The 20,138-nt window shown below is 41.4% G+C and overlaps 1 protein-coding gene across 1 annotated transcript in view; it reads left to right on the top strand.

Moving 5' to 3' along the window:
• The first annotated feature begins 2,234 nt into the window (after positions 1-2,234).
• LOC102914457 (sodium-dependent glucose transporter 1C) overlaps positions 2,235-20,138 on the top strand; it is a 29,024-nt gene continuing 11,120 nt past the window's right edge. Inside the window, exons 1-2 of the mRNA XM_042262051.2 lie at positions 2,235-2,388; positions 3,125-4,270. Coding sequence (XP_042117985.1) covers positions 4,235-4,270 — 36 coding nt within the window. The 5' untranslated portion in view covers positions 2,235-2,388; positions 3,125-4,234. The remainder of the gene's footprint in view (positions 2,389-3,124; positions 4,271-20,138) is intronic.

Raw genomic sequence — 20,138 nt, forward strand, 5'->3', positions numbered from 1 at the left:
AGACAGTGGTGGCACACACCTTTAATTCCATCACTCAAGATCTCATGCCTTTGTTTGGGAAGCACACACGCCTTTGATCCCAGGAAGTAATATGGCAGGGCAGAGAAAGGGATATAAAGCATAAGGAAACAGGAACTCACTCTTTTTAGGCTGAGGATTTCCTAGAGGTAAGAACTAGTGGCTGGCTGTTCTGCTTCTCTGATCTTTCAGCTTTCACCCTGATATCTGATTCTGGGTTTTTTATTAAAAGAACATCTAATTTTCAAACAACAGGAGAGGAAGAGGGACAGGTACAGGGAAAGAGAGAGAGAGAGACAGAGAGAGAGAGAGAGAGAGACAGAGAGAGAGAGAGAGAGAGAGAGAGAGAGAGAGAGAGAGAGAGAGAGAGAGAGAGAGAGAGAGAGAGATCTGAGCAAACTAGAAAAGCTTACTGACCAAATGGACAAACTGGAAAGCTGGTTGTAAGAAAGGGTGACTCAAAGGTTTGTAATCTCAGAATCTAAGTGGATAAGAGCAAGAAGACAGAAACGTCATTTAATATAAGTTAAAGGAAAACATGTCACAATTTGAGAATGGGATTGACTTGAGTAAAGAGCAAACTGGAATGTGGTAAAGACAAGCCCTGCTGGGCTGCTGGGTGGTTCAACAGGTAAAAACGCTGATTTTGAAGCCTGAACTGAGTTTAATTCCCGTTACCCACAGGGTGGAAGGAGAGAAATGACAGCCTCAAGTTGTCCTCTGCCCTCCATGTGCACACTGTGGCTAGGTGTACTAATATGTGTGTGCAAACACACACACACACACACACACACACACACACACACCACAAATAAATGTACTTTTTAAAAATGTAAGACTTTTTTTTTTCATTTGCTAGTATAAAAACTAAGCATTGGGCAGGAGTTGTGGCCCACTCTCCTTGATCCAAGTATTCAGGAGGTAGAGGCAAGTGGATCTCTGTGAGTTTCAGGTTGCTCCAGTCTATAGTGAGTTCCAGAACAGCTAGGGCTGCATAGTAAGACCCTGTTCAAAATAACAACAGGCAAACAAACAAAGCTAACAACTAAGCAATGATGCAATTGAAATTCTTTACAACATCTGAGTTTTCTCCAGGAAGGGTGCATAGTTGAGAAACATCAGCTTCAAAGAAATATATATATAATTATAATTACATATATTTGTAAATACATAAATTACATATTGATGCTTAGATAGAGGCTAGGGTCTTGTTCATGTACTCTATCACTGGGCTACATTCCCAGATCCAGGTTGAGCTATATTAAACTGTTAATGTATAGCCAGTAACTTGCTATCTGGCATCGGACAAGTTGTTATATATTATTTATGCCTTAAATTTCCTATCTGTAAATAGGGCTAAGGAAGAACTAGAGTGTTGTGAGGGTTACCTGAGAAGCGCATGTGAAAACTTACACATCACATGCAACAAGGATTTGTGGAATGAACAGAATGACACAACAAGAACTATCAGATGTGGACAATGCATCTGGACACACAGGAATTCTGGAACACCTTGTAAAGGGCAAAACCTCTGGGCTCCTTCTGTTCCCTGGATGACCTGGGCAGTATGGGCTTGAGATTCTACCCTGAAGTGTGCGGTTAATTTTTGTCAACTTGACACACACGAAAGTCTTCTGAAAGATGGGGCCTCGGCTGAGGAATTAGCTCCATCAGGTTGGCTTATGGGCATGTCTGTGGAGAAGTTTTCTTGATAATGATTGAGGTGGGAGGGCCCAACCAATGTGGGCCATGCCACCCCGTCAGGTGGTTATGGGTGTGTAAGAGAGCAAGCTGCCTAAGCAACAGATATCAAGACAGTAGCAGCATTCCATGGTCTCTGCCTCAGTTTCTCTCCAGGCCCCTGCCTTGGCTTTCCTCAGCCATGAACTATAAAGTGTAGAAATAACACCCCCCACACCAACCCTGCAAGTTGCTTTTGGTCATAGTGTTGACCACGGCAACAGAGAAGCACACTTGGACACAGTTCTTGGCCCATGTTTCTTCATCAGAGTTTTCTCCATATCTCATCTCTTTCTGAAGTCTGAAATATTTGCAGTTGTTGAGACATGTTGAGAGCTGAGGTTCCTCTAGCAAAGCACAGGAATTCAATATTAAGCAGTGAGAATGCTAAGTAGTTGAATACATGATCGTCCCATTTCCCCCACATCCACTGTTCTTCTTTTCTAGAGTTGCATTCCTGTTAATCTGTTGGTGAAGTTGCATCTACAATAGAAATGTCCTCTGGTGTCCCTCCAATGGCTGGATCTATATTTGAAATGCCACAGCTGTTGCCATGTGGATTAGAAGAGGCGGCAGCTGATCAACACACAGCACAGGTCTTGGGGATATAATTTATTCCATCTTCTCACAGTGAGTTCATTTCTGAACAGCTGTCCATTTCGGAGAACAGCATTTTCACCCACTCTTTTCAGACTGCCAACTGCAAGGTTTAGTTAATTTTGAGGGCTTTCTAAATCCAGAAATTTAAGAGCTCTTTCTTTTGGCCCAGTAATCAAGGAGCTAATATTAGAGCTAGAGGTTTTAAAAGGAGCTGACTGAGGTCACGATTTGCTGGTCTGGAAAGTACAATGTCTCAGGCTGCGGAGCTCGCTCGGTGGTGGAGCACCTGCCTGTTTTTACCGTCTCTCGCTACTCAGTCCTCTCCGGAGCTTGCACAGCCACTAGCATTTGGGACGTGGAATCTTCGTTCCTGAGCAGAACTTGGTGGTGGTAATCTTACTTCTTCTGGGGCCCTCATTTGGCAATATATCGGGTACATCCCATTTCATACTGGATTGTACTGGTCTCTGCCATCTTAGCCGCAGTGTGAGAACGGAGGGCCACCTTGCTCTCCTGTGATAACTGCTGGTTGCGATCCACACTGACCATTAACTGGGTTCACTGTGTATATGCTGGGCTTTGAGTCATTTTTCTTTCCCTGGAGCTGGTGGAGAGTTCCAGGGCAGGGCAGGGGGTGGGGTGGGGGTGCTAGATACTTCTCAGAGTCGCTCAGACAACTCCTCAGCAGAAAACGCGCTTGTGGGCTTGGAGAGCGGCAGACATCTCCAATATTCACACCTTTTTGCTTTTCTCCATTTCCAACTAGTCGTGCTCTAGCCTTAGCGTCCCAAACGCTGGAATGAAAGGTCAGCCTGCCTCATTTTACCCCTCTTCCGATCCGAAGCTGCACTTCCTACTTTCTCCGCTACGCGGCACCCGTCAGTCATCTGTGTCTGAAGTTCTGACAGGTGACAGGCTGGCAGGAGAGCGACCAGCGGTCTCCCGGGTAACCAACCACGTTTGCATCTAACTGGAGCCGCCGCCCTCGCTGGCTGGAGCCTCTTTTTCATCACGTGATCGCGCAGGATTGGGCAAGATGGGGCTTGAAAGTCTTCCTCTTGCAACACAGTTATGTACGAAGTCCAAGTTTCCCTGGCCTGATTCTGAAAGGTCCCTGGGGGAAGGTGACACTGGGCGGAACCTCCGGGACTGGAAGGACCCGAGCTCAGACCTCCAGAGGGATCTGCCGAAAAGCTTGGCAGCAGCAGCAAGACCAGTAGCCTGGAGTGGCCAAGCTGGAGCTGGAAGTGGAGTTCCGTGGGTTCGGGACCGCGGCTGCTGGGCAGCGCCTCCTCCAGGCCGAGACCCCGGCACAGAATGAGCGGAAGGCGGCGGCCTCCCGGCGGAGGGGCCGGGCCAGGAGCGCGCTGCGCTGGTTCTCCACCGCGGTCCTGTATGCCGCCTTCCTGGGGCTGGTGAGAGCTGAGGCTGCACCCCTCCCAGTGTGGGTGCCAGCCTCCTGCAGGCGACCTGCCCTTCCCAGCTGGACTTTCACCTTCCCTCCCTGCACCTTCTGTGACTTTGGCACTTTAGGCCCATGGGCTATCTGGTGGGCGCTAATTTAATCACTGAGGGTTACTGTCCAGTTCCAAATCGATTGTGCTGCTTTCTAACTGCAGCAAACTTTCCTGGCATTGCCTGGGTCTGTAGTCACTGCACTCTGAGTAGAACTTACTACACAATACATTGACTTTTCTAGCCATTCTACTTCGGTGGCCATCCACTTGGCTTTGCAAATAGGAAATAGGCCCCAGAGGAAAGCGGCGTTCTCTTGGTCACACAGCTGTTTTGGTGGTGGAGCCGGAACATGTACGCCTCTTCCCATGATTCTATTGAAATCAGCCCTGCGGCACTTTAAATGTTTTCTTAGAGCAAAATGCTGTGTAAACTGTGGGAAATTCCCCGTTACTCGGTAATTGGGATCTGGGGGAGCTGTGGGGTGGGGTCCCCCGAGAGAGAGCTCTTCCCCCCTCTTTGACAGCCTCCAGTTTTGAGAGACTGACTGAAACCTTAAGCACTGAAAAGATTTTCTGTCGCCACCATAATTGATGGATCTAACGAGAATCTCCATTCATTCATTGCATGGATCTGTTTTCTTTGTTCTTGTTTACTGTTTAAACTACAAAGGATGGCTGAGTAGGAACATTTATGTCCCACCCTATTTGGGGGGATAGAGTCTTGTTATACAGCTCAGGCTGGTTTCAAATTCTGCATTCTCCTGCCTCGGCCTCCTGCGTAATAGAATTATAGGAATACCGCACCATGCCGGGCCCTGTTTCTATCTCTTGCAGGGATCTGACACACTGGGAGATTTCATGATGCTATGGACAAAACAATACCATGAAGCTCAGCACGGTCCTTATGGCTGTCTCTAGGAACCAAACCGAACATAATCAAATAACCCAAACATTATATTAAAAGAGAGTTCAAAGTACTTTATTTCCTGCAATTGGTCAGAATTTTTGTTTGGGTTGTCATGGTGACTAAGGACCACAGCAGGCTATGAAATCTGCCGACTTAGTCTTTCTGCAGTTAGCCTGGTAACACACTGGGAACCTAGAGACACACTGAACTACCATGACAAGGAAGTCTCAGGACAGCCAGGCTTGCCACCCCCATTCTGCACATCAGCAAACCAACTGAGCTGTTCAGACACACACTACACCTTTCTCTCCTCTGACAAGTTTCCTTAAGGCATCCATTCAGCAACAGCATTAGCAGATATTTTATTGATTTATTATTATTATTATTATTATTATTATTATAAGTGCTGTAAACTGAACTATGAACCCAGGACCTTGTCCATTTAGCAGCAAGCTCTCCAAACTGACCTATACCTAGCTCCTCACCTGTAGATGTAACCAACCGTCTTATTAAATAAGAAACACAGAACCAATGTAAAAGAGAAAGCCAAGAGGTCAGAGCTCAGAGCTAAAATCTCACCCTTCCTCCTGCGGTGGTTCCAGCTTCCCAAAAGAGAGCTATTTCCTGTGTGTAAGTCGTTTCATAGTCATTCTGCCTTCTCATTGGTTGTAAACCCAAACACGTGACTGCCTCGTCACTGTCTGAATGTACAGCCCCCCAGGTCTTAAAGGCATATGTCTCCAATGCTAGCTGTATCCCTGAACACACAGAGATCTATGGGATTAAAGGCATGTGCCACCACCGCCATGTTCTGTCTATGGCTCTAATAGCTCTGACCCCCGGGCAACTTTATTTATTAACATACAATCAAAATCACATTTCAGTACAATTAGATTACCACCACATTTCCCCTTTTATATTTTAATAAAAAGAAAAAAAACAAAAGGTTATAACTAACAAAAGAAAAACTATATGCAAAAGTACAATAACTATATAAAATATATACAAGTAATAAATACCTAAACAGGTATTTGACAAATCAGAGAAAATAATTCCATTATCTATCCTATTTTGGTAAATCCAAGATGTATCTAATGTACTTTCTATCCTAATTAATTTTCAACTATAACTAATTTTCAACCATAACTAACTATTCTTCAACTCCCTCAGAGACCCAAGAAGGGAATAATATTAACTAACAAAAATAAAAACAGGAAGTGCATGCAAGCAACTTCCAAAAAAATTTGTGAGTTGACAGAAACAGCCAGCTGCCTGGACAGTCACCTGAGGTTTCCACAGTGTTGGGGCATCATCTTCAGCCCTATAGGCTTAGCGTATCTGACAGACTCATTTGTGAAGTAGGATGTACACAAGGTCAACAGTTCAACCTCACATTGGGTGAGAGCAGTCCATGTACCAGAAACACCTGAATTCCACTAGTGTCCTGTCATGATTCAGGATTTTAAATTCTGGAAATTGTTGACAGTTTTTGAATTCAGCTGTCCATTCTTCTTGGCTGTGTATATATGGCTTCATCTCAGCATCCCCTTCTTTTCCACATCCCTCTACTAAATGCCAGTCTACTATCGAGAGGCGTAAGCTTTCAGCTTCTGTTCTATTGCACAACAGAAGCCATCGGCCCTCTGCCTGTTAAGCTGCCTTCGAGGAAAAGGGCACTGTATACCTTTTCCAGATTGCGAAGGCCACTTCAGGGATGGGGCCATATTGTCCTGGCCTCAGAAGATGCCTTTTGATAAAGCCATAACCACACTTGTTTTGGCAAGAATCAGTAGTCCTTTGTTTCGTGTCCTGTCTGTCCATTTTGTCCTGTTGATTCGAGGATACTTTGTTGTCCAGTGACTAACTTTTGCCACAATGAAAGTTGACTCCATATGCAGTTTCTTCAATGCCCATATTTTCTCTGAAGTAGATTGGTACTACCAGGAGCCGACATGTCTCAAAAAAGAAAAACTTTCTAAGTTATTAAAACATTTTAAATGCCATATTCTGTAGATCTCTGAAGGGTTTGAAGATGACCTGTCTAAAACATCTCTGCTCAATTTTTAAAACATATCTAATATGACTACAAGTTCTATTGTAATGTCTAACTACTAACTTTCATTTCTTTATATCCTAATAGTTGGTAATAATAACATTCAAGGATCAGAAATTTGCATTACATTGTTAAATGAATGGTATAAATACAATTAGAAATATACATATAGCATTTTCTAACAATATCAATTTCAAATTTGTATACAATATAAAACAATCCAATCCAATGTAAAGTATTTAAAACTAGTAATTGTCTTTCTCTTTCCTTTCTTTCTTTCTTTTTTTAAAAACAAGAATCTTAAATCTAATCTCCTTTGCTTAGCCTTTTTCATAACCCTTGACAACAACTTGTTTGTTTTTTTTTTTTTTGTTTGTTTGTTTGTTTTTCGAGACAGGGTTTCTCTGTGTAGCTTTGCGCCTTTCCTGGGACTCACTTGGTAGCCCAGGCTGGCCTCGAACTCACAGAGATCCGCCTGGCTCTGCCTCCCGAGTGCTGGGATTAAAGGCGTGCGCCACCACCGCCCGGCAACCCTTGACAACAACTTGTAACCAACCCCCCTAAACATTGAAAATAATCCCAGAACCAAAACCCATTAAAAAGACCAAAAAACCACCCACCCCACACCACCTCTTTGGGAATGTGGGCGTTGTATTCTTAAAATTGCTTCCTGCTGGGTATGGGCAAAGTTTTCTTTATCCTGAAAGAAAAATTTTAGGTTAATTGTCAAATTCTAGGAAAGGTAACCATATCCTTCATTATCCAGTCTGTGTATAATGCCAAAGTTCAGGGTTTATCTCAAGTCCTATTCAAATAGTCTTTGAGACTGGATCATCTCAGCTAGTCATCTCAAAATTGCTCTGAGCACCTTGTAGTTCAAAGCTGATCTGTGGATGATGTTTGTCAGCTTAATGATATTATTATTGTCCACGTGGAACTGTTGTTGTTGTGGAGCCCCATCTTCTTTTTGGAGACTTCAGTTGATGTTAGGCCTGGCCGTGATTTCCTGTAGAAAACTGATAAGAGACTCGAACACAAAGACATATATATGCAGCTAATTGAAGCCTTTTTTCTAGAATTGGTTAGTACTCTATATGACCATTCATATCTTAACAAATTTTAAAATGTATAAACATCTATATATATATTAATCTTGTAAATTTTGATATAAAATTCATAATTTAAGAAAAGTTTAAAGAATCAGAATAGAATCAAAGAGTTGAGATTAGTAATAGAATAGTCCCTTAATTAATTTGGCTTTTGTCCTGTCCCATAGCAGAAGATGGCTCTTTTATTCTGGCACGATACAGGGAGTTTGCATTTTCCTTTTAACAACATGCTTGAGTTTAAAGAAGGAGAGAGCCATTCTCCAACTCCAAAGTCAGCTTTAAATTTTAATTGAACGGGGACTATTAGAAGACCAATAGTGTTAAATCTCTAGAGAAAAGCAGAAACAAACATTGAGGAAGACATAAAAAATTTTTAGATAATATATACCCATATGCCATTTCACTCTGTTTCCTGGGATAGGTGATTTGTCCCTTTTCTTCAGTTGTCTCATTTGTCCAGTGTTCTTCAGATTCCTTAACCTTCATTCTCCTAAAAGACAAAACCAAAAACCTTTCCCCAAGACTAATTTTGGGGATGTTTCCTTTTGGCAAGTTATTATCTGATTAAATGAAAAGGCATGTGTTACTGGTACAAGTTAGTTTAAATTGGATGTTCATGCTGGTTGATGAACTATCACCTCCTCTAATTAAGAGGTCTCTCTTGTTCAAATCGAACCTTTATCAATTTTGATGGTACCCACAGCTTATCTTCTCCTGTAGAAACAAAAGCAAAACCTCGTCCCCAATGTAATACATACCCTGGTTTCCATTCTGAGGTCAGCACATCCTTAAAGTATATAGGCTGATTTAATTCTGTAGTTTTTTCTATTATCCAATGTCTCTCTGCAGCTGTTGTTCCTTTCTCGTTGGCATTGAGAAAATTCAAAGTTAGAAGAGCATTATGCAGTCTATTTCTGGGGGGTTTTGTTACCCCTTTCTGTTTATTTAGCATATCCTTTAGAGTTCTGTTTGATCTTTCTATAACTGCTTGACCTGTAGGATTATGTGGTATGCCTGTAATATGCTTTATATTGTAATAAGCAAAAAACTGTTTCATTTTAACAGAGACATATGATGGAGCATTGTCAGTTTTGATTTGTGCAGGTATACCCATGATGGCCATAACTTCTAGCAAATGAGTGATTACAGAATCAGCTTTTTCAGAACTCAAAGCAGTTGCCCATTGAAATAATGAATAAGTATCGATGGTGTGGTGTACATATTTCAATTTTTCAAATTCTGCAAAGTGAAACATGTTCATCTGCCAGATTTCATTCCTCTGAGTACCCTTTGGGTTACACCCTGCTGGTAATGGCGTTTGATTGTAGAAGGAACAAGTAGGACATTTCTTTACTATTTCTTTGGCTTGTTGCCAGGTTATGGAAAAATTCTTTTTTAAGCCTTTACTATTGACATGATGTTTTTTATGAAATTCTGAGGCCTCCAGCACATTTCCTATCAATAATTTATCAATCTCATCATTGCCTTGTGCTAGAGGGCCTGGCAGACCAGTATGGGATCGAATGTGAGTTATATATAAAGGATGATTCCTTTTCCTGATTGTATCTTGTAATTGAATAAATAGTGAACTTAATTCTGAAGCATCAGGGATAAATTCTGCAGTCTCAATATGTAACACCACTCTTTCAGCATACTGAGAGTCAGTTACTATGTTGAGAGGTTCTGAAAAATCCATTAATACCAACAGAATAGCATACAATTCTGATTTTTGAACTGAATTATACGGACTTTGAACCACTTTACTTAAATTTTCTGATTTGTAACCTGCCTTTCCTTCTTTGTTGGCATCTGTATAAAATGTACGAACTCCAGATATGGGTTTTTGCCGTACAATTCGAGGCAAGATCCATTCAGCTCTCTTTATAAGATCAATTCTATTGCTTTTGGGATATTTGCTGTTAATTTCTCCCAAAAAATTACTGCAAGCTCTTTGCCAAGGTTCACTTTCTGTCCATAATTTTTCAATGTCCTCCTTAGTTAATGGTACGACAATTTCTGCTGGGTCTATTCCTGCTAATTGACGAAGTCTCAATTTTCCTTTGCAAATCAAGTCAGAGATTTTTTCCACATAAGTTTTCAATTTTTTTATTTGGTTTATTTGGTAAAAATATCCATTCCAATATAATATCTTCCCTCTGCATTAATATTCCAGTAGGAGAACGCCTAGAAGGTAAAATAACCAAAATGCAATCCAGCTTTGGATCAATACGATCCACGTGCCCTTCATGCACTTTCTTTTCTACCAAGGCTAATTCTTTCTCAGCTTCAGGTGATAATTCTCTTGGACTATTTATGTCCTTGTCACCTTCTAAGGTTTTGAACAAATTAGTCAGTTCATCATTTTTTACCCCAACAATAGTTCGTAGATGAGAAATATCTCCAAATAATCTTTGAAAGTCATTAAGAGTCTGTAGTCTATCTCTCCGAATTTGCACCTTTTGGGGTCTAATTTTTTGTAGCTCTATTTTATATCCTAAATAATTAATAGAATCTCCTCTTTGTATCTTTTCAGGAGCAATTTGTAATCCCCAGCAAGGCAAAATTTTCTTTACTTCTTCAAACATTCTTTCTAAAGTATCTGCATTTGAGTCAGCTAGTAAAATATCATCCATATAATGATAAATTATAGATTTAGGAAATTTTTTACGTATCACTTCCAATGGCTGTTGTACAAAATACTGGCACAGAGTTGGGCTATTCTACATTCCCTGTGGGAGGACCCTCCATTGAAATCTTTTAACTGGTTGAGAATTATTATAAGTAGGCACTGTGAAAGCTAATCTTTCTCTGTCTTTTTCTTGTAAGGGTATTGAAAAGAAATAGTCTTTTAAATCAATAACTATGAGAGGCCATCCTTTTGGTAACAGAGTAGGCAAAGGCATCCCAGATTGTAGAGAGCCCATTGGCTGAATTACTTTGTTAATTGCTCTAAGGTCTGTTACCATTCTCCATTTACCAGATTTCTTTTTAATAACAAATACAGGAGAATTCCAAGGGCTGGTTGATTCTTCAATATGCTGAGCATTTAACTGTTCTTCTACCAGCTCTTGTAAAGCTTGGAGTTTCTCTGTTGTTAAAGGCCATGGCTGGACCCATACAGGCTTGTCTGTTAACCATTTTAAAGGTAGAGCTGTTGGTGTCTTTGGAAGATCATCAGTTGTTGTGCCCTGTTCTTGTATAATATGGATGGCTGGTGACCAATCATTAGAACAATATCTTCTAATATTTCTCTCAGTAACATGTGCTAGTTTATGATTTGTTTCTGAGATTGGAGGGATGTTAATCTGAGTATTCCACTGTTGCAACAAGTCTCAACCCCACAGGTTCATAGTTATGTTAGCCACATATGGTTTTAATTTTCCTCTCTGTCCTTCTGGACCTATACATTCGAGCCATCTTGCACTCTGTTTCACCTGAGATAATATCCCAATTCCTAACAGTTGAACGTTTACCTCCTGAAGAGGCCAAGTTGGATGCCAAAATTCTGGTGCAATTATGGTAACGTCCGCACCTGTGTCTACCAGACCAGACAACAAAACACCATTTATTTTTATCGTTAATTTTGGTCTTTGTTCATTAATAGAAGTTTGCCAAAAATTTTTCTTTATGTTTTCTCCTGAATTTTCTATTCTCTCTGTTTCATCATCCTGACCAGCATGATTTATTCCAATAGACATTTGGTTATTTAATTGCTCAGAGCAGAGATTTCTTCTATGGCTGCAGGAAAGGTTTGAACTGGATTTGCAATGGGGGCCTGCATGAGGCCCCTCTGGGAGTTTCCGAAAGACTGAGGCAAAGGATTACCCTGTCTGTCTTGTGTTGTTCTACATTGGTTGGTCCAGTGTTTTCCCTTACCACACCTTCTGCATACTCCAGAAGGAAGGGGCATTCTGTTGCCATTGTTCCTTGAAGAAACATCATTTCTAGGAATGGCCTGTTTACAGTCCCTTTTCAAATGTCCTTGCTTTCCACATCCAAAACGTCTAACATTCCTCAAACCTTTTGAAATTGCTTCTCCTACCCACATATCATCATGCTCATCAGCCTCAACATTAACTGTGTCTCTAATCCAATCTTCCAAAGGTGCAGATCTTGCCCTTAACGGTCTGATTATTCTTTTGCATGCTGCATTCGCATTCTCAAAGGCCAAAGATTCAATTATTGCCTTACTAGCTTCTGAATCTGAGACTATTCTCTTTACTGCTGAAGCCAGTCTTTGTAAAAAAAAAATCTTTAAAAGATTCTTTTGGGCCTTGCATAACCTTTGTAAATGACTCAGATTTTTTTCCTGGTTCCTCAACTCTGTCCCATGCATTCAAGGCTGCCGTTCGACATGAAATTAGGGTTTGGACATCATATAAACATTGTGTTTGTACTGAAGCTTATTGGCCTTCTCCAATAAGCTGATCCTGGCAAACTTGTATTCCTTTATCCCTCCATTGTTTTTCTATGTTTTTAGCCTCATCCTTGAACCATGTTAGAAATTGCAGTCTCTGGCTGGGTTCCAGAACAGCTTGTGCAAGGTCCCGCCAGTCCTGTGGTACAATCCTATTATATGTTGACCAAGAGTTTAACATTTGCTTTACATATGGGGAATGCATACCATAAGATACTATTGCTTCCTTAAACCTTTTTAAATCCAACATTTCAATTGGAGCCCAAATATTTTGTGTAGCCATTTGATCAGGCATCTGCTGTACGGTTACAGGATAAATTAAGGGTGACTGTGTGAAAACAGGCTTGCTTTCTGTAACCTTATGATCCAGACTTGAAACAACTTTGCTGTTAATTTCTTCTGTCTGAATTTTTACAGGTTTAACAAGTTTTTCTAAAGCTGTCATCCTGGCACTTAAATTGACTATCTTTTTAAACTGCAAAAGGAGAATAAGCATGGTGATAAACTGCATAATTCCCATAATACTAATCTTCTCATATAGTTGTTCCATTGTCAGACTGCCTAAAATTTCAAACAAAACCCAATTTTCTTCCAATGTACACATAAAACCCATTTTCTTTTTAATGTGGAAAAAATTCTCTTTTAAATAGTTTCCTTTAAAATATCTGATATATTGTGACTTACCAAATCTGTGTAGAACAGTAGAAATCCGAGGGGATTTTCAAAACAGCCACCTAGTGTCTGAGGTGTAAATCCAGAGAGAGAGAGAGAGAGAGAGAGAGAGAGAGAGAGAGAGAGAGAGAGAGAACGCACAAGAAAGCGTAGCCAGCTAAAGCTTAAGTCCAGCCACGTGTTCCCTCTTGTGCCGAGTCAAGGCTTGGGTCTGGCTTCCTTAAACTCAGACCATGTGCGTTGGCTTTACAGGCAGGGCCCTGTTAGGCAGGGCAGGTCTGAGTTGTTTGTAGCACCGGCTTTAAGCAAGCAGGCTTTAAGCAAGCAGCTCACAGTTAGTCCGGCCTAAGGCCAAGCAGACCTAGGCCCAGGCTAGGAAGCCAACTGCCCAGCCTGCTGCCCTTGTGGGAAAGCGGACCTGCTGCCAAGCCAAGTGGTTTTTAATGGATTCTTGTCACATTGGGTGCCAGATGTAGATGTAGCCAACCGTCTTATTAAATAAGAAACACAGAACCCAGCCGGGCGGTGGTGGCACACGCCTTTAATCCCAGCACTCGGGAGGCAGAGGCAGGTGGATCTCTTTGAGTTCGAGGCCAGCCTGGGCTACCAAGTGAGTTCCAGGAAAGGCGCAAAGCTACACAGAGAAACCCTGTCTCGAAAAACCAAAAAAAAAAAAAAAAAAAAAAAGGAAAGAAAGAAAGAAACACAGAACCAATGTAAAAGAGAAAGCCGAGAGCTCAGAGCTCAGAGCTAAAATCTCACCCTTCCTCCTGCGGTGTCCCAGCTTCCCAAAAGAGAGCTATTTCCCTCTATGTAAGTCGTTTCATAGTCATTCTGCCTTCTCATTGGTTGTAAACCCAAACAGGTGACTGCCTCATCACTGTCTGAATGTACAGCCCCCCAGGTCTTAAAGGCATATGTCTCCAATGCTGGCTGTATCCCTGAACACACAGAGATCTATGGAATTAATGGTGTGTGCCACCACCGCCACACTCTGTCTATGGCTCTAATAGCTCTGACCCCTGAGCAACTTTATTTATTAACATACAATCAAAATCACATTTCAGTACAATTAGAATACCACCACACTCACCCACCCTTTTCATTACTTTTTTCCTATACAGCCCTGGCTGATCCGGAATTGCTATGTAGACCAGGCTTGTCTCATATCATAGACAGCCACCCACTTCTGCCTTCTGAGGGCTGGGGTTGCTGGTGTGGGCCGCCACACTGAGCCTCACTGCTTTTCGTATGGTAGTGAAAATCAAGGAAAAGTTGTGTGCAGCGTTCTATTTCACTCAGCACCACACACAAGCCCACAACACAGGCAAGAAGAACCAAAGCTAAATTTTGTTCCACTGACTGATGGACATAAATGTTCTCATCCACCTTTCTGAGTGCTTCCCACCCTTCTGAACAGGGAGATCTGAGCTACTTCAACACACATTTCCCAGATCTTAAATCTTAGCTTCAAGTGCTGTACTACAGCACCACCTGTTGCCCAGAGTGAATCCAGTCCAGGAGTCCTGTTAGGACTGTTCTTCAGTGGCAGCTCAGTTGTTCCCTGCATGGCTGGAACTAATTTGGGTGTTGGCCGCTTCGGTATGATTGTGGAAAGTATAAAACTGCTCAGAAGGCAGGAGAGAGCCAGGTCAAGCAGCAAGTTCTGATCGACCAGAAAAGCTGGATGGAGTGGAGACGTTCCCCATAGACCAATCTTGTGCCTTGGAGACTGGAAAACATGGCTACCTCAGGGTATTTGAGCAGAACTCGGTTAAATTTTTACACTGCTAAGTTTAGGTAGCTCTTAAATACAGTCCAATATAAACCTTTTTTTTTTGTGATCCTTTAGCATGAACTAATGGTGCATAAGATCATTTAGTGGAAAGACAACTTCCTGGACTTAGTGGTCACATAGATCATTCTTGGCCCTGTGTTCTCAAGGTCAACCTCTTGCAGACATCACTCAGACCAGTTCCTTGTATTTGCTCATGTCTACATTAGTAACTGGAAAGCCAGGGCTGTATTCCCAACAAGTGTAGGGGGCACAGAGTAGTGATGTCCAGCATATCAAAGAGAGCTTTCCCCTTTTCCTCTAGGGATTCAAGGTGGTAAAATAGAAACATGGAACAATGTTGGCCTTAGTGGTAGTGTTTCCTGATTTGGAGGCATTGCTTAGCCATGAACCTGACAGCTGCTTCTTCTTGTTTTGTTGCATGGCATTAGCCTTGGTATAGCCTCCATGGTGCTGTGTATCTTCCTGTAAGGAAAGGGACGGCATCAAGACAGCCAGTGATGGGGAAAGAAAAAAGGTTTTGCAGATCTGTCTTGATCCATGAGTTAGGCTGTCCCTACCTAGGATATTCTCTGCTTCTCAGGAAAAACATTTCTAGTCAGGTTTGCTGTAAGGTCCACAGCAGGTGTATAGTGACATTTCTAGTCAGGTTTGCTGTAAGGTTCCCAAGAGTCCTGAGAGCTGTCAGTCTAGGACTCAAGGCTCTGATGTGGTCTCTGGTGTGTAAATACTGGTGCGGTCTCTTCCAGCAGAGTCAGAAGGAGCCACTTGCTGTGTTAATTCTAAAAGGACTGTTGTTCAGGATCCAGGTCATGAAAGTTCTCGGACTTCTTTTCCCTGGTCAATATACTTTGGCCTTACCTACTGAGTCATGTCACACTTCATGTGAATGGAGTGGAGAGACCTGGGTGCTAATCACAAGGGGTGCAGTCTTGCAGTGGCTACGTCACAAGGGCTAATAAGTCTGTGGGAGTGGACCCAATTGCCACCAATTGGTAATGCCATTGAGGACAATCTGGTAAATCCAGGCTTGATGCGACTGTGTTTGTGACACTTTTGCAGTGTGACAAGTATTGCTGCTGCTGGGGATCTTTGCAGGAATGCCCGACGAGGAAAGCTCATTTTTAATAACTGTAGCTATGGATAACATTAGCTGTTCTGTATAGGAAGTTTCTATCACCTAGGAGATAATTGCTGAAGGCAGATAGTGAGCCAATCCACACAAAAGTGTTCAAGGAGTTGCTACAGACTCATCCAAGGTTTATATTCTCTTACCAAAATATTGGGTCTGACAAACCAAACACGAGCCCTTTGGGCAATTTTCATAGAGCGGCCACCCATTGATGTTTCATCATTGTGTGGGTTGTTTCAGCTCTTCCATGAGGAGTCTTGGAGGGCAGAGCTTTGCTGTTGGAAGCTATGAGGACAAAGTAGCTCCTGACAGTCATCCAAGCTGTCCCTGAGCCAGAACTGCCAGGTTGAACCTCCTGCCTCAGCCTCCTGATTATTTAGGACTACACTTGTGGGCCATTGTTCCAGGCTCTTGGATGTACTTAAAGATAACAGAAGAATTGTGACTGTTATATTAAGACTGCTACATTTCTATGAATCTCACATAATTTCTGAAATATTAGCACATTGATACAAATGTAACTTAAAGAGATTTTAACATTGTTTATTTGACCATGAGTCCCTTGTTATTTATCAAATACACCCAATTAATTTGCTATTTCTCTATTTCTAGGAATATAGATCATGATTTTTGTTTTGTTTTGTTTTGTTTTGTTTTTTGGTTTTTTTTTGTGTTTGTTTGTTTTGGTTTTTTGAGACAGGGTTTCTCTGTGTACGTTTGTGCCTTTCCTGGAACTCACTCTGTAGTCCAGGCTGGCCTCATACTCACGGAGATCCATCTGGCTCTGCCTCCCAAGTGGTGAGATTAAAGGTGTGTGCCACCACCACCTGGCTACTAGATCATGTTTTTGAGAGAGTCCAAGAGACTTTCTGAAAGACCCCAAATTAATTCAAGGTTAAAAAAATCATAATTTAATTTAAAGAAGGTCATAAAATATCAAAAGTTTAACACATTTGATCAAGATAGAAATGCAGATCATAGTAAAAAAAAAAGTCTTTTATTTAACCAAAGTGGTATGAGTGCTTCAAACTAAATTTTAAAAATCTCAAACGTGGAATGATCTTAGGTCTATTAGAGAGGACTCGGTTTCCTTAAGTGATATTAAAAATATCATGAATACACCATGAAACAGGAAATTATGTTGGCCATTTCCCGTGACTCTTTGTTTCTTGGGCCAACCACCTTGAATGTAAAATAATAAAAAGATCCTTCACATTCCCATTGAGCACCATTCAATACTCCAGGAAAGCAAGAAGACCAAATTCTAGTTTTACAGTGAACCTTAGTATTAATGCTCCATTTCTAGGAAAACTTCCAAACAATTCTCTTCTACTCTCAGCCAGCTTGTCCACACAGAAGTCCTTTTCCCAAATTCTTCCTCTACATACTTCCTGCAATATTCTTACCCATTTTTTTTTTGGTCATATTGTTCTTAGTTTGAAGCAATAGTCCAACTTTAAGACAAAAGGGAATGCATTTTTCTTTCAATAATACATCTTCATACTTTACAGTGTTCCTTCCTGTCTTGGTGACTTTTTTAGTGCCATGACCATGACCAAGACAACTCATAAAAGAGTGTATGTGGGGCTCACAGTTTCGAAGGGCTAGAGTCTCTGACCATCATGGAAAGGATCATGACAGCAGGCAGGCAAGCATGGTGCTGGAGAAGTAGCTAAGACCTTACATATTGAGACAACAACCACTAAACAGAGAGAGGAGAGAGAGAGAGAGAGAGAGAGAGAGAGAGAGAGAGAGAGAGAGAGAGAGAGAGAGAGAGAGAGAGAGCAGAAATGACTTGGGCTTTTAAAACCTCTAAGCCCACTCCTAGTGACAGACCTCCTCCTCAAAAAAGACCACACCTCATAATTTTTTCCAAATAGTTCCACTCACTGGAGACCAAGTCGCTAAACATTAGTCTATAGGAGACATTCTTTTTTTTTTTTTTTTGGTTTTTCGAGACAGGGTTTCTCTGCGTAGTTTTGCGCCTTTCCTGGAGCTCACTTGGTAGCCCAGGCTGGCCTCGAACTCACAGCGATCCACCTGGCTCTGCCTCCCGAGTGCTGGGATTAAAGGCATGCGCCACCACCGCCCGGCTAGACATTCTTATTTAAAGTACTACATTCCACTCCCTGACCCCATAGACTTGTGTCCATATCATAATACGAAATACATTTATTCCAACTTCAAAAGTCTTCATGGTCTTTCACAGTCTCAACACAGTTTGGAAGTCCAAAGTCTCTTCTGAGACTCAAGGCAAACTCTTAACTGTGAAATCAAAAAGCACATCACATACTTCCGACTTACAATGGCACAGAATATACATGGCCATTCTAAAAGGGAGGATTTGGGGCATATCGAGGAAATACTGGACCAAAGCAATACCAAAAACCAGCAGGGCAAACTCCAAGTTCCATAGCTCTATGTCCAATGCCAACAAGTACTTCTCTCTCTTGGGCTGTTTCCACTCCCTGTCTGCTGCTCTCCTTGGAAGATATCCCATAGCTCTGGCATCTCCAAAACCCTGGGTTCTCTAGTACAATCTAGATTTCACTTTCGCAGCTTCATGCAATGGCCTCTCTGGGCCTCCACGAAGGGAACCCCCTTCCACATGCCTGGCTTAGCAACTTTACTCAAAGCCTTACTTAATGGTGGGGGAGGATTCCACAGTCTCTTTACTCTTGTATCCTCATGACTCTAAATCCAGAATCATGTGGCCAAAGCAGCCAAGTTCTTCTGCCTGTGCGATGGAACCTGGCCCCTCTTTGAATTACATTTGCATAAGCTTTCCTTTTTATAAATTGGAAGTTTAGCTAGGTAGGGTCTTGCCCTGAGAGTACCACTTCCTTTATTCCATTTCACATCAGGCCTCCTCTTATCTCTTTCAGCACAAGCCTTGGCTCCAACATTAAATTTCCTGGTGCTCTTTTTCTCTCCAAATTGTATGTTTTGTATTTCTTTTCTCCTTCTTGCTCTTTTTAATTGTAGATCTGCATTTTAAAAAATTATTGCTAATAACCAAGCGACCGAGTCAATAGTACAGCTATCTTGGAATCTCCTCTGCCGGTAAAATTAACCTATAACTTTTAAATTTAGCCTCAGGCAGATTCTTAGGACAAGGACCAAAAGCAACCACATCCTTTGCCAAAATAGCATGAGAATGGTCTTCAGCCATTGCTAATATTGTTCCCCCTGACACCTCTAAAGCTCTGCCTCTATGGTCCACACTGCTCTCAGCACTAGTGTCTTCCAAGCCTGGCTCACAACATCCAACTGCTTTCCTAGTCCAAAGTCCATTTTCTAATATCTTCTTCAATTTCTTTCTTCAAAGACTTAAAGTTCTTGTCATACAGGTCTTTCACTTGTTTGGTTAGAGTTACCCCAAGGTATTTTATGTTATCTGTGGCTATTGTAAAGGGTGATGTTTCTCTAATTTCTTTCTCAGCCCATTTATCATTTGTATATAGGAAGGCTACTGATTTTTTTGAGTTGACCTTGTATCCTGTCACATTACTAAAAGTGTTTATCAGCTGTAGTAGTTCCTTGGTAGAATTTTTGGGGTCACTTATGTATACTATCATATCATTAGCAAATAGTGAAAGTTTGACTTCTTCCTTTCCAATTTGTATCCCCTTGATCTCCTTTTGTTGTCATATTGCTCTAGCTAGAACTTTGAGTACTATATTGCATAGATATGGAGAGAGTGGACAGCCGTGTTTTGTTCTTGATTTTAGTGGAATTGCTTTGTTTCTTGCCATTTAATTTGATGTTGGCTGTTGGTTTGCTGTAAATTGTCTTTAATATGTTTAGGAATGTTCTTTGTATCCCTGATCTCTCCAAGACCTTTATCATGAAAGGGTGTTGGATTTTGTCAAAGGCTTTTTCAACATCTAATGAGATGATCATGTTTTTTTTTTCTTTCAGTTTGTTTATATGGTGGGCTACATTGACAGATTTTTTTGTATGTTGAACCATTCTCAAATCTCTGGGACGAAGCCTACTTGATCATGGTGCATGATTTTTTGATGTGTTCTTGGATTCAGCTTACTAGTGCTTTATTGAGAATTTTTGCATCAATGTTCATGAGGGAGATTGGTCTGTAATTCTCTTTTCTACTTGTGTCTTTATGTGATTTGGGTATCAGAGTAACTGTAGCCTTGTAAAAATAGTTTTGCAATGTTCCTTCTGTTTCTATTATTCAAAACAATTTCAGGAGTATTGGTATTAGCTGTTCTTTGAAA

This window comes from Peromyscus maniculatus, chromosome 16, assembly GCF_049852395.1.
Source record: "Peromyscus maniculatus bairdii isolate BWxNUB_F1_BW_parent chromosome 16, HU_Pman_BW_mat_3.1, whole genome shotgun sequence".
In the NCBI taxonomy this organism is placed as follows: Eukaryota; Metazoa; Chordata; class Mammalia; order Rodentia; family Cricetidae; genus Peromyscus; species Peromyscus maniculatus.